This window comes from Pagrus major, chromosome 6, assembly GCF_040436345.1.
Source record: "Pagrus major chromosome 6, Pma_NU_1.0".
Lineage (NCBI taxonomy): Eukaryota > Metazoa > Chordata > Actinopteri > Spariformes > Sparidae > Pagrus > Pagrus major.
In genome coordinates this window covers 6,448,918-6,463,785 of record NC_133220.1, presented here as the reverse complement: position 1 = coordinate 6,463,785, position 14,868 = coordinate 6,448,918, and the positions used below count along the sequence as shown (strand labels likewise).

The following is a 14,868-nucleotide window of genomic DNA, read 5'->3' as shown; positions in this document are numbered from 1 at the left end:
AAATATAAAGTAACATTTTAAATTAGACATGTTGATAAAGAACGTCAATAAAATACAAAAACACATTCAACATGCACAGTAAAAAATACATTTCCATGCCCCCATAACCTACTGTTCCCATCACTCCTATCCTGTTTACACCTGGTATTAAAATGCAACCTTTATTAGGACACGTCGTGCCTTGATTGGAATGTGATTGGCTGACTGACCACATCTGGATGTAGTCTGGCTCACATTGTGTTCAGATCTTAGTTAGGTGTAAACGCAGTACACGGCATAACATTCAGATTTGTTTTTCAGATAAAACAAAATTTAGAGAGCGAGAAAGCAACTGGAAACTGAAAGAGCCATCAAAGTGCCAAAAGTGGTGTTATTCAACAGAACCGTAAAAAATGAAAACAAAACTGGTGGAAAACAAATGACACAGTCTGTGCAGCTGATCTGCTGTTAAAAGGCCATATAATTCATCTAGTCATAGAGTAACTTGCATATCTGTACTGCAACACATTGGGACAAACACAATATCTTTTATACAAAGAAACAACTTGTAGTATTATATTTGCCAAATTTACAAGAAGGGACAAATAATTAAGAATTTGTTGCTTACAGCGTTTCAGTAAGTTAATAAAGTTTCCTCTAACTCAACCACTTAGAAAACTGCTTGACTTTTCAAGGGAGTCTGGGGTTGTTTGACCACAATCTCAAATTGCAGGGCAAGTATCTGATCTCAATGAGGATGATGATGGTCTAAGAAAGACTATTGTGTTAATTGATATTAAGAATAATTTAATGGTATTCTGATAGGATCCCATTTTAATATGTGGATGATGTTTAACACACTTGAAAGTGCCAGAGGATGTTTTTTTTAACAGACCTGCCTTAAAAATGTAAGCGATACAGGTGAAAAATGAATCGTATACAGTGAGAAATGCCTTTGTGCAACGTTGTGCAGCTGGCATATCATTTATCTTCGCTCTATACAAGAGGAGGAAAATAATTAATAATTTGTCATAGAATATGTGTTTCACCAAGTGTATAAAGTTTCCTTTTACTCAACAAAGCGCAGGACTTTGTGATTTTTCAAGGGAATCTGGTGCTGATTTGAAGCTTCCCTCGAAATACTTGCAGGTCTCGCACAGGTTTTGCTCTGGATCCAATCTCAATTAGGATAATGAGAATATATTAAAAATACCAGGTGTGAATGCAAAGGAAAGAGCAGGTCATTTATTATCCGAATAACTTCCCATTTTAATATGTAAATGTCTGTGTGCACCCTCTATATTTATCTTAAACTAGATTTTGACACAGGGACCTTTACAATTAGCCCATGTCAAGACCCAGATAACGTCTGATGATAGTGTTTTTGTTGGTGCATATTTAAAATCAGAATACAGTTGTAGTCATGGAGCTTTCAGGCCCTCAGTTAGTTGCCTGGATTTTGCGCATTTGTGTATCCAGCCCTGTCGGTGGGGCTCTCGTACTCGTATCGTAGAGACAGGTGACACACATGTCCACAAATCGGCTTCCTCGCTTCCCTGCAGCTCTTCAGCAGGAGTCACTTCCTCCTTCCACCAGTCGTTGCTTCTTTTTATTCTCAGTAGTAGCGTTCACAGCAGGTGCCATCACTGGTGTGAAAAACACATCCTGTCCTCTCTGCTGCCATGTTTGTTTTCGTCGCCACTGCCACCTCCCTTCCCACACACCTGCTCTACATCCTGAGCGTGAAAAACAAGATCATAAACACATTGAAAATAGAAATATACATCCAAAGGGTGGCATGGAGGTGCTAATAATGTCAGCAGCCACCAGTTTGTATAGATGTCAGGCTGACACACATACACAGCTGCAGCTGAATGTCCATAAAGTATTTAATTCTTACCATAACGTATAGCTGAACTTTAAAAGGTTTCTGGTTTTTCCTATGAAGAACTGTGAAAACTGTCCTCACAAGTCATTTTTCTGGTAGTTTCACTGCACTTATGAGAGGAACCTGTACGAGCCAGACTGGAATAATTGACAGGGAAAAAGAGGAAAGTGAAAACACGGTGTGGAAATGTATTTTCTGGGTGCTTGCTGCTCCGGCTGACAGCAGAGCTATGAAGATGAGACGCTCAGGAAGCTTTGATCCTCTTCCTGAAGGTAATTGAAGCTGCCATTCGCTTTGTTACCTGTTCAACCTGAAGCTGTTCCCAGCTGAGCACTGCGACTGTGTGACAGGAAGATCTTCTAGTCTCAGAATGTTAACTTGGCAGGATTCCTGCACAGGTTAGGGAAAAAATAAATAAGTACACAGAACAGAAGGGAAACATTACAAGGATGAATATGTGCACACGCAGGTGGTACAGTAAATGTGGCTCCTCAAAACCTGCATACAATTTTCGCAAAAATATTACACTTTTCACAAACTGCAGCGTTAGAAGTGTTTACTTTCTGTGGAAAACAAACATGGTGTTTTTGAAACTTAAAAGTTTTGGAGGTTGGATGATATTTGTAAAAGAACTGTCAGCTCCAGAGAAGTGCTGGACCGAAAGCTTGGAAGCTTCTGCACTTGACATGTTAATCGACGTCGACATCCAAAATTCCTGGATCTGTCCCGCACCAAAAGTCAGTGGGATCTATTCTGGGCCGAGACCCATCCTCCATCCAAGTTGAGGGGAAATCCCTTCCGTAGTTTTTGTGTAATCCTACTGACAAACCAACCAACAAACAAACGTACAGACACGAGTGAAAACATAAGCTCCTTGGCGGAGGTAAAAATGAAGTGATAATAGATATCAAAAATCAAAATTTAACATATGAAGAATTTTGATCCGGGGCCGGAAATTTCCTTCCAGTGAGTTAAACTTTGTTTTGTTGTGTCTTAAAGTGTGAAAAACACACTCAGCTGTGAACTTAAATAGATGTTTAAAGAACCAGTTTGGTTATTTTAAGGGTTTTGAAAGCCTTCGGAGGAGCAGGAAGCCTCTGTGTTGCGATAGATGACCGAAAAAAGACCATTTAAAATGACTCTGTTTCCAAACTGTAGCATTGAGACAACACGTTATATGATTTTATGTTATAAAGGTTTTAATATTTTCATATTTGGCTTTAACATGGACTGTATTTGCAAGACTTGATGAAACAGGATGTAGCATTATTTTCTTGTTGTTTATTGTTTTAACTCTTTTCTGTTCTGAAAATATTGTATTCTGTGAATAAGACGTGGAGCCTTTTCGTGTTTTTCGTCTCCTTCATTCATACATTACCATCAGCCAAATGCCCGGAGATATGCTGTCATGTTCAGCTGCTTCGTTATTGATTTAAAAACATTCCCTCTTCGCATTTTCTTTCTTCTGTGTGCCTCAGGACGTCTTTAGTTGATGCTTCTTAAAACACATAAAGACAACGGCAGGATGTCTCATGTTTTATCTGTTTTCTTTACATCCGATCACATTTTGACAGGTCATAAGCTGACAGGCCCTTTGTTGTGTCCCGGCATTGTTAACAGCATTTTCTTTCTTTTGTGTCATTTCTTGTTTCTTCAGCCAAACATCAATGAAACATGGAGTCCTTATTTACAGCTCCCATTGAATTCAATGCTTATATGTGTCACCCTCAGTCGTACACTCGGAGCTCAGTAGGGATTATATGTGTCATTAAAGCTGTTTTGCTCTTGTCTGTCTTCTTTTGTCAGTGTTTGCAAAACTGAGGAGGCGAAGGACGACACTGAAATTAAAGCTGATGGAGGCGAAGATCGAGACGAGAGCAGCAAGGTGAGGTTCCTCTGACATTAATGTTTGAAAAGATCTCTCTTCTCTTTCTCACTCACTCCACAAACAACTGGAGATTCAGTTTACTCCTATACGGACACATCATCATGAACCTCTTTAGAAAATGTCTAATTTTGTGTGGTGATGGTTAAAACTACCTCTGGGATATTTAAAATTTTGGATCTTTCAGAGTTGATGAGAAACAGAAGAGTTTGGCCTCCAGGTGCTGTAAAAACAATTGTGTTCAGTTAATGACGCATTTTAATACGGAGCACTTTTAATAACTGAACAGATGATGTGTAAAAAATAATCTCTGGTATCTTTTTATTGCTTATTTTATTAGGTTTTATCTTTCTTTGCTTTAAACTTCAGCGCAACTAAGTTTTTTTTTTTCTGCAGCACTTTGCTCTCAATCTGCATTTATCACAGCAAGAGCTCCTAATGTCATAGTGACAAAATAAGTTTCAGGTAACTGATGTGTTCTGCTCTTGCTAGATTTAATAAATGCTTACGAAAGGAGTAATTGCTGTTTTTAAAAATCTGCAGTCTGAGATGCAACATTCACCTCAATGAAATCATCTAGTCAATAGAAATTCTGCAGAAATAATCCTAAACATGACAAATTACAAATGTTTTGTACTTGAAGAGATGAGATCATGGAGAAAAGCAACCCAACAAGGTGGAAACAAGTTCATGTTGAGTTTCCTCTCATGTTGAGACCATTAATTATAACATTGGACTGACTTTTCTTGTGTAGGAAATGGTCGGGTAATTAAATGTGATTGTTTTTAGTCCTTCTATAGAATCATTTCTCGATGACATGATCAGATCATATTGTATTATTGTGTTACAAAATTCTCTGATCCAGTTCATCTATTCCAAGTAAATGTTCGTCAAGAACACATTTTTACACCTTTCAAAAGGTTTTGTTTGTTCTACTGTATCAGAGCCCATCATTTTAAATCACAATGACTCAGGGGGCTTTCCAATCTCCACAGTGTATGACGACCTTTGTTCATATAAAGAAAATCCCTAAATAATCCTTTTAATAGGTAAAAAGGAACCTCAAGAAGAGCCATCCCTCTTTCAGGGAGGACAGACGATGTCACATGTATAGAAGAAACTAACAAAAACACAGGATACACAGATTAAGGTTGTCAAAAGTATGAATAGTTCAGTATTTTTTATATACCACATGTTTAAAGTGATACAACATTTGATTCCAATAGTGTCAAAACTACAGTATTTAAAAAGTAGATCTACAATCAGATTTTCCACTCAAGGCTTCACAAATATTAACACATTATCACAGATGTGTTGGTATGTGTTCAGAGACTTTTCCTGTACCAGCACTGTGTGCAGGTTGTAATAAATATAAGAATTATCCTGTTTTGCAAAAATGCCTTTTCCTTTATGCCATGTGAGGTACAGATTACGTGTTTTTATACTTGTAAGGCGTTAAAGTTTAAGACTCTGGTATCGGGATAACCTTAAAAATAAAAATAACCTAAAATACGAGTTTATACACTGTTTATATCTCAGGGAAATGTTGTACCCATTTACATGATCCATCTAGTGTATATAACATTTTTATTATATTTTACGTATCTATTTATTTGAGTACTGTATATTTTTATGTTACTCTATTTTATTGTTCTCTTCTTATCCTCATGCTGCTACTTTTTGTTATTGTTTGCACTCTGTTTGTCCCTTTTGCTGCTGTGTCAAATTGAATTTCTCCCACGGGGATCGATAAAAGTACATCTTATCTTATTTTGGCCGTAGCTCCCGTGCTCTGGACAACACACCCGTTTGACAGAATGACTTGTTTCTTGTAGTTACTGTATGTGTAAGAGTTATGACTTGATAATCCTGATCCTTGTGTTTTTTTTTTTATATTGCTTTTGTGGAAATCGGATGTTTTCTTTTTGCTAATATTTGTGTATCTTTAACTCACAGGGAGAGGAAACCTGCTCCAGCACAGACACCTCAGACAAGCCTGACAGCACAGGTCTAGGTGAGACGAGACACACTGTACAGTTACACATACACATGTTTGTTAATATCAAAAAAGCCAAGTCGGTACACAGCGTGCGTCTGCAGGGAAATGTTCGTCATAAGTGGCCTTGAAAAGAAGAACGAACACAGGGAAGCATCTTTACACTGAAGATCCACAGACACACATAAATACATGCCAACTAGACAGACAGCTGTTTAATGTCGTGACATTTACAGGTCTTAAAGGCAGTTTAGGATATCATATCACTAGTAATCTTAATTTTTCTGTAATGAGTGAGAAATCCCTTCAGACGAGGTGGTCCATCTCACCCTCTATTCAGTCCAAGAGGTTCCTTCCCTCGATGCTTCTGGCTCCATATGAACCCATTTCACCTTTAAGCTGAAGTCCTTATTACACCACTGCTCTGCAGAGTCCAGGGGTGATCCAGTGTGTGAAATGAGTTTTGATAGATTTAATGGTGCTCTCTGTCTCAGAGGGTACGTTTAATGGACATCTAATTGTTGAATAGCCCCCTGGAGAAAGAAATGGAAAGACTTCCACACCAGCATGCAAATACCCTGATATTGTTCTGGTGTCACTGAGAGACAGTAATATTTTAATATTTTATATTAAGTGAAGTTGGAGAATATTTAAGGAAAGGTGGAGTATGAGGTTGCATTTTCGAAGATGAGCAAATTAAATTTTAAAACGTACTGTTTTCATAGATTGTGTTTTGGTGATTTCCAGCTCCTAGATTCTTTGCCTTTTAGTGAGAATTTAAGAATCTTTTCAAATTCACGATGGATTATATAACATGCGGCCGACAGCACACAGATTTATATCGTACATTTGCAAAATCTCGTAGAAAAACGTCTTTATATAGCTGCTTTTGAGGACAAAATTAACACTGATAGATAGAAGTTTGGCTTTTTTTGCTAAACAAAAACAAAAGAAACAGTTTGTTGGAAAACCGGTCTATATCCGTAAAATAATTCTGTTGGTATCATACAACTTTTACAGGGTTTTTTTTAATGATTCTTAGAAACATTGTGCCTCTTTTCCTCACAGACTCCCAGATGTCTGGTGACTTGTGTGCCACTGATGGACCACTGGTCACCACGACGACAACAGGAACAGGGACCGGGGTTGCAGCTCTCCATGTCGTCCAGGCCCGGCCTCTCTGGCCCACTGGCCCCGCCCTGACAGCCCGTCTACGGCGCCTGATCACCGCCTACCAGCGCTTCACACTGCGCCGCGAGCCGATGCTCAGGCACGACTTCATGCTTCACGATGGCCTCGTCAGCATGGGGATCGGAGGAGGCGCAGCCGCTCACAGTCACCACGCTGGAGGGCCGCTGGCGTGGCAGCTGGGTGAAGAGCTGAGGCGGTGTTCTGTGGTCGCCACTGAGCCCGACCCGCTGTTTCTTGAGTGGCAGAGGAGGTAACAATGAAGCAATAAACTGGTGTATCTACATACTATAAGATCAATATGTTCATTTAAATTTTATTTTTATTGCCGATACTTTTGGATCTGCGTCTGTGGCGTGTCAAGACACTGTCAAAATTAGCCTCTAAATTCAAAATGTTGTATTGTTAAATTGCAGCATCTTGTCTAGATTATAAGCATGTATTCCCACTTTTATATGCATCTGTTGTGTCACATAAAATAAATCTCAAGCCAATTGTCCACATACTTCATGAACATGATACTTGAAACATTATAACTGCCTCCTCCATCATATTTAAGGTGGACTCGTCGAGAACAGGCAGATTTTTACCGCACGGTGTCGTCCTATGGGGTGGTGTACGACACGGAGAGGAAAGCTTTCGACTGGTCCCAGTTCAGAGCGCTGGCCCGACTGGAGAGGAAGACGGACGAGAGTTTGGAGAGATACTTCAACTCGTTTGTCAACATGTGTAGGACGGCCTGCAAACTGCCTCCAAGGAAGGAAGAAGGTATTGTGATTGGGATTGATCCCACACACACAGACGGACATGTGTTATTCAAACCTTAAGACACTTCAGATTTGACAGAAACATCAGTGATCGACTGAAACCTGCTCAGGATTTCTTGCTTTGTTTTATTGTCACACTTGGCTGGTTTTACAACATAATAACAAGCTCACATGGCAGTGAGTCCACCGCTGTTTTAATTACAAGTCTCATTGGAGTGCAGCCACATCCCTCCTGGGAAACATTACTGACCTCTGCTGGTGGGAGGATTCATTTGATCTTAATTGACAAGTTATTTGCATTTCAGTTGTCACTTTTATTTATACAGCCCAATATTACAAATCACAAATTTGCCTCAAGTGGCTTAACAATCTGTGCAGCATACGTACTCTCTCTCTCCTTCGACCCTTGATTCAGACAAAGAAAAACTCAGTTAACAGGGGAAAAAATGGAAGAAACCTCTGTCAGAGCAGCAGAGGAGGGATCCCTCTCCAAAAATAGAAAGTATAATAGATGTTGTGTGGACAGAACAGATCAACATGGTAAAATTAAAGTATGGAAAATCAGGACTGACAGCTGTACACTACTAACCCTGATGTCATGTTATGGATGTGCTTGAGGAAAGGAAAGCCTGTCGAAGCTTCAAATATTCTCGGGTAATTCTCACTCTCTTCTAAATATATATTAAGAATATGGAAGCAGATAGATGTTGAACAACTTCAGGTGTCGCCAAACAGCCGTGATGTCCACCAGGGAAACCTGGAAGAGAACAAACTACTCAAACGCACAGGAAGCAAAACTCAAACACATTCAAACAGAGAGGAGGAAAGAACACACAGACACACAGATGGAGAGAGAGACAGAGACGACATGTACACAAGAGAAAGAGAAGAAGAGAGGCTGAAACTCCTGGAGGATGAGGATCCAGATCCAAACATCCGGAACGAGGCATCGACAGCCAGGAGAGAGAGATAAAGGTCCTTGGATGGTTGATGGTTGAGCAGAGAGAAGCCCGAGTGAAAACAGGCGAACAAATCAGAAAATTATACATTTTAAATCAAAAATAAAACTGTTAATGAGTGTAAGGACATACTACAACATATAAAACATGGAGTGTCACCTCTCAGATTAATTTAAACAGGGTTTATTTGCTCTTGCCTGTTAAAAGAAATTGCATATTTGTTCACCTCGATGATGAATCATGTTATACTTTGATGACAGGTTGACGGCAGAAGACAACACACACTCACACAGCTATTTTAAGCTGCTGTACATGAGGGATGAATTGTAAATACATCAAAGACGGCAGTGACTCACAAACACACTTGAACTTATTTATCTTCTTCCTCTCACCCGCTGCCTTCATCTCTCACACTTCCTTCATGCCTCTCGCTGCCTCCGTACCGGTGTTGACGGTCTCTCTCCTGTTTCCTACAGGTTTGGTGGATCCAGCTGTGTTTGTTGAGCCTCTGACAGAAGAGAGAGCTGCCCGCACTTTATACCGCATCGAGCTGCTGCGCAAGATCAGAGAGCAGGTGGGCAAAGCTTCATCATTCACACTAGTTCACTTCAAAGATCACCTCCAACACCACAAACGTTTGTTGAGTTCATGTCAGGACACAAATGAACCTCATGCGTCACTCCTGACTTTTTATGTGTTGCATTGCATCGTGTTTGTGTCAAAAATAGCCCCTTCTTCTCCTGTCATCAATAAAAGTGTGGTGACAGATGTGACAGACATCTGTAAATCTATCTAGAAGTTTCTTGTTGAGTCATTTTATCGTACCCTGACTTTTTCATGCCTCACAACAACTTCATGCTTAAGTAATGGGTCTCAGGGGATGCCCACAGTGAACTCACTGCTTTATTGCATCCTATTTGCATCATCCAAAGCATGGTGGGAACCAAAGTGCCAGTGCTTAAAACGTATTCATCCTAAAAGCAAATCAGAAAAAGTGTCAGAAATTAACTTTGTCCACTGGCCAGGAGTATTGTTTTTGCATTTGTTTCACTACATTTCATTGAGGTAATAAGGTATTATGTTGAGTGTAAACTCCCCAGTATAGTATAGCTAGCAGCATATCAAACCGGACCACTGATATCCTGATATACACCTGGCAGTAATCTGGATAATTGCCCAGCTCCTTTTATCAGCAGGTGAAACTCTCCTTGCTCTTGTCTTGTTTTCAGGATTGATTGAACCTTGTAGGCTTTTGTCTTTTCCTTTTCTGAGGAAGTGAGAACCACAAGACAACTTTATCTTTTCTCATACTGTGAATTTTGACAACAAATAGAATAATAAACGCATCGAACTCAGTGTGACGGATTCAATAAATACATAAAGGGAATGATATCAAGCAAAAAGTGCTTCATGGTTCAAGGGGTAAAAGCAAACAGAAGGAACTTCTGCTCTTTGTCTTCTTGGTGCTGTGTTGTACTGATGACTGGCAGATTAAAGATGACCACTGTTCTTGTTCTTACTTTTTTTTTTCAGTGGAGCATTTATTCTTTACATGTCTTCTGTTTTATATTAACACCTTCTTGTATTACCTCAGGTTCTCCGTCACCCGTTAATCTCGACCCGCCTCCAGCTGTGCCGCCCTTCCCTCTACCTCCCGGTCTGGTGGGAGTCTGGTAAACACGACCGTGACCTCCTCATTGGGGCGGCGCGTCACGGCCTGAGCCGCACCGACTTCTACATCCTGAACGACCCCCAGCTGAGCTTCCTGGAGGCTCACAGGAACTACGTCAGGGGACACCCCTCTCATCTTCATCCTCAGAGTCATCACCACCCTCACCATCCAGGCTTGGCGACTCACCCTGGCATCTCATCTTCATCCTCTTCCTCCTCGTCTCACCCGCAGCTGCCTCATCCTCACTGCTGTCTGTATGACTCTGGGCTCGGTCGACACTCCCCCCAGCCTCCTGAATATCCCCACCAGTCCTCTCACCACCACCACCACCATCACCACCAGCATCACCCAGTGCCTCCATCAGTTCCTTCTCCCTCCTCCTCCTCTTCCTCCTCCTCTCACCCTCACCTCCACCCTCCACCATTGGATGCCCACAGTTCTGCCTCGCCGAGTCTGGGAATAGTTCCTGGGTCACGGGGAGATTTCCTCGACTGTCCTCCTCTGGATGAGAGTCTGGAGCTGGGCTCACTGCACCATGATGCCATGTCTGCAGAAGCTTTACATGGAGGGAAGGCCTCCAAAGACGCCCTCAACGGGTTCCCATTCAACTCGGCAACAGGAGGACAAAGCATGCTCAACTCGTACGGTGTGGGAGGAACAGACCTTGATTCAAAACTGAGGAGTGACGTGCTTGTTGGGGAGCAGGGCTCCTCAGAGGAGACCGGGCTGATGGCACCGTCAGTGGAGTTGGACCAGTTACAGGTACACACTGTACACAAAGCTACCTTTGAATTCTGCCCATTTCGTACAAATGACACCTTTAAACGTGAGAAAATTGTGAAAACCTTTAATCGGCCATCACCTTTTGTCTCTGCAGGCTCCCTGGGACGGTACAGACCACTCCAGTCCTGCTCACCACATGTTCAACGAGTCTGATCCGATCCTGGGTCCTTCCACTCTGGAGACTGGCTTTCTGGAGGAGGAAGATGAGGAGGCGCAGGGGGGAGACAGAGGAGGGGAGGAAGGTGGAACTCTGGAGGAGTGTTTGGGCCTCCCGCCATCATCGTCACCCTCCCACCCCTCTGCAGAAGACTCTGTGGAGCCATTGTCCTCGAGTTACATGCTCTTCAAGGTCTGCTTTTGTATCCTGTGCCGTCAGGCTCACTCAATGATCATTTCAAATCTGACAACTATTTTTAAAATTATGTTTTCAGGCAGAAAATGGACAAATACGCTAGATTGACTATAAAATGAATCTTTTCTGAATGGAAAAATGTTGAGGTACTGTCATGGTACTGTAAGATAAACTGAGAAAGTATTTAATGTATCACAGCTTTCAGGAAGGTTTTTTAAACGTTGAAATAGAGTTCAGATATTCAATGAACGGGTCATGTTTGCACAAAGAAGCCACTTCAGCTGTGACTTCTGTCAGGGTGGGTTAGCATTTTAAATACAATTTTGAAGAACTACTTGACCTGCCGAACACTGAGCACCGTGTCCTCTAATGACTGTTAGAATTATGCAACAGGGGACATTTTTGATTAATAAGGAAGAGCACAGTGAAGGGCTGGACCGGTCAGTATTATTTTAATAAGAATATTTCGCTTACATATTACAAAATGGCTCATGTACACTCATGATCAGTACAATTGATAATGTTCCACTTCACTCAAGTCTTCTTACATTTAAAACAAAACCTTCAGTAGCTTGTTTTGTTTGTTTTTAATCACACTTCTCTGTAACATTATGTACCAATATTTAATAAAACAATAACAGAATGTGATTCTCTAGTAAATCTGGTGTTAATATTTTTGTTGTTTATATTCAGGATATCGGTGTGACTGAGGAACCCAGCGCCGATCAAACCGACCTATCAGCGAGTCCCCCTCCTCCTTACGTCCCCCCTCCTCCTCTCTGTCTGTCTGACATCAACGCCCATGAGCCACAGGATAGGCTGGGACACTCTGATGTCGCTGAGAGCCTGACCAGTCCTGTGGCGGAAGGAGACGGCCAGGAAGGAGGCAATGGGTTTGAGTTTGACGACAAAGATGAAGATGAAGTGGAAGACTTGTCGAGGGCGACAGCGGAGCAGAGCAAAGGAAGAGATCAAAGTCTGGAAAGAGAGGAATGTGATGCAGACCAAAGTATGTAACAAAGTGCTGGTTCTAAAAAAACTAAATCCCTAAAGTGACCACAAGAAAGACGTTAGGCCTAGACTGTGTTGTTAAAGTGTCATTGAAAAGTTGTTTTCACCTTACACATACCATAACTTTTGACTTTTTCTCTTTTTCCCAATTTTGTGTTGCTCCAAATCAAGTTTCTAGGATTCATCTTGTGATTGGTTGGCTTAGTTCCAGGCTTAAAACTCTTTATAGGAGGATTTACTGCAACATCAATGTAGTGAAAGATGGGAAATTCACTTCTGGAACTGGAGCCGTTCAAAAAGTGGGCAGTCACTAAGCTCTATAATCTATCCAAACAAATTAAACAACTCTAAATTTGTCAGCAATCCAGATTGTCAGTGTCTGAAGAAGGATATCCCCTGAACAGGGTCATAAAATGTTGAATAAATCTAACTTTAGCAAGCTTCTTAACATCCTAAAAGCCACTTTGTGTGTATTTTATTATGCTGACGCATTTCCACGCTTCCCTCGATTCCTTCTCTTCTCCCAAGTAAGATAGGAGAGGAGACACCTGTGTTTCCTCGCTGTGTGCTCTTTGTGAAGCCTGTTCTCCCATCTTCTCCTTCAAGGTACATTTAAGGGATTGGAAGATCCTCTATTATTGCTGAGGGGAAACTATTTCCAGGTCACAGCAGGAGGGAGCAAGCGAGAAAGCATAACTTGGCATAATGAAAAGTGTGGGATCCGAAAATGTTGAACTTTGGTGACCTTGTTGAAGTTTAAAAAAACATGGAATCATTTTTCCATCTGAACTTTACTTTAATTAGAACAACTTCCTCTAGACAGCATCTTTAAATGAACTCTGCTCCTTTGCACATGATCGAGTTCTCACTGAACAAATACTGCCAGGCACTATTTAATCTTGATGCTGTGTCGTCACAGGTGCAGACCAAAGTTTGGGAGTCTTGAATCCACCCATGAAGGTACCACAGATGGATGGGATAGAGCCAGAGGCGAGCCTTGGAGAACAGGATGAGAGGATGGAGGTCTCAAACCAACTGTCTCAAGACCTGCAGGAGAACTTTGACCAAGCAGAGCACAAAGAGGAGTTACCTTATCTTGGAAAGCTGGAACAGGAGGGTAGTCTTGCATGTCCCGAGTCTATTGAAGAGCCTGGGGAGGAAGTGGACGGGTTGATTTTGTATCAAACAGTGGAGGAAGAGACAATGGAAAACTCTCTTGACGCTGAAACGTTGATAGGGAACGCAGGTGGAGAGTTTGTAGAAAATTCCAGAGAGGATGGTCCAGGTGATCTTGCAGATCAGGTGGATGAGATCTCAGAGGGGCAGATTGATCATGTTTCCCTCATGGAGGTTCCTGTGGTTCAATCATGTGATGAAACCACAGGACAGGCTGTGAAACAACCAGACACCAAGCTCAATGAGATGGAGCTGGAGAGTATTTACTCCGAATATGCACAACCCTCCTGCCCTGCTGCTTCTGTCTCATCTCCTATAGTCGCATCAAAGTCTGATGAAACCACCACAAAGCAAAGCAGAGGAGCTGGAGTCAAAACTGAAGTCACCATGGATCACGAAAACTATGAAGGTACAGCTGAAGATCTGAGTTTATCAGCTGGCAGCAGAGACTCGATGAATAGAGCCTTGATATTCTCCCTTGATCAGGACAATAAAGACAATCTGCTTGAACAAAATGAAATCAAAATGGCTCCTGCAAACAGTATTGACACAAAGCCATCAGACCTTAAATTTTCTCTCTCACCGGACAGTCGTGATGAGAAGAAACCGCAGCCATTAGAGCTGCCGATCAAGGTAGAAGAGCCCAAGACTGAGACTGTTGACGATGTGTATCCTGACAGCTCTGAAGTCAAACACGAGAAATTCTTTTCTTACGCTGTTAAGTCCGAAGAGCTGGTGACCAAAGCTGAGCGGTTAGACTATCCTGTCAAACCAGAAACAATGGAGACCAAATCTGAACATCTCAACCTTCCCATGAAGCCTGAGAGTCTGGACAGTAAACCTGAAGTCATCCAGTTTGCAGCCTTCACAGATGGTGCTGAAGTCAAACCTGAAGCAAAACCAGACGGTCTCGTGTTCGCCGCTTATCCTCATGGAGCCAAGCTAAAGACTGAGACAAAACCAGAAGGTCTGGAGTTCACAGCGTACCCAGACAGCTCTGAGATCAAACCTGAGGCCAAGCCAGAGGGCCTCGAGTTTAGAGCGTTACCTGAAATCAAAGCTGAGACGAAGCAGGAGCTGCTCGAGGCGGACAGCACCGTCCTGACCCCGAAGCTGGAGCAGGCGGATGGGCTGGTGGACACGTCGGGAAGTCTGGTGGTGAAAGGACAAGTGAAGGAGGAGAGGCCAACGACACCAGGTAAGAACACCTTT

The 14,868-nt window shown here is 41.9% G+C and overlaps 1 protein-coding gene across 1 annotated transcript in view; it reads left to right on the top strand.

Annotated features, from left to right (window-relative positions):
* chd6 (chromodomain helicase DNA binding protein 6) overlaps positions 1 to 14,868 on the top strand; it is a 98,739-nt gene that overhangs the window by 77,302 nt on the left and 6,569 nt on the right. Inside the window, exons 30-38 of the mRNA XM_073467762.1 lie at positions 3,674 to 3,752; positions 5,709 to 5,766; positions 6,817 to 7,189; positions 7,496 to 7,704; positions 9,139 to 9,236; positions 10,257 to 11,096; positions 11,212 to 11,466; positions 12,163 to 12,478; positions 13,400 to 14,854. Of these exons, the coding sequence (XP_073323863.1) occupies positions 3,674 to 3,752; positions 5,709 to 5,766; positions 6,817 to 7,189; positions 7,496 to 7,704; positions 9,139 to 9,236; positions 10,257 to 11,096; positions 11,212 to 11,466; positions 12,163 to 12,478; positions 13,400 to 14,854 (3,683 nt within the window). The remainder of the gene's footprint in view (positions 1 to 3,673; positions 3,753 to 5,708; positions 5,767 to 6,816; positions 7,190 to 7,495; positions 7,705 to 9,138; positions 9,237 to 10,256; positions 11,097 to 11,211; positions 11,467 to 12,162; positions 12,479 to 13,399; positions 14,855 to 14,868) is intronic.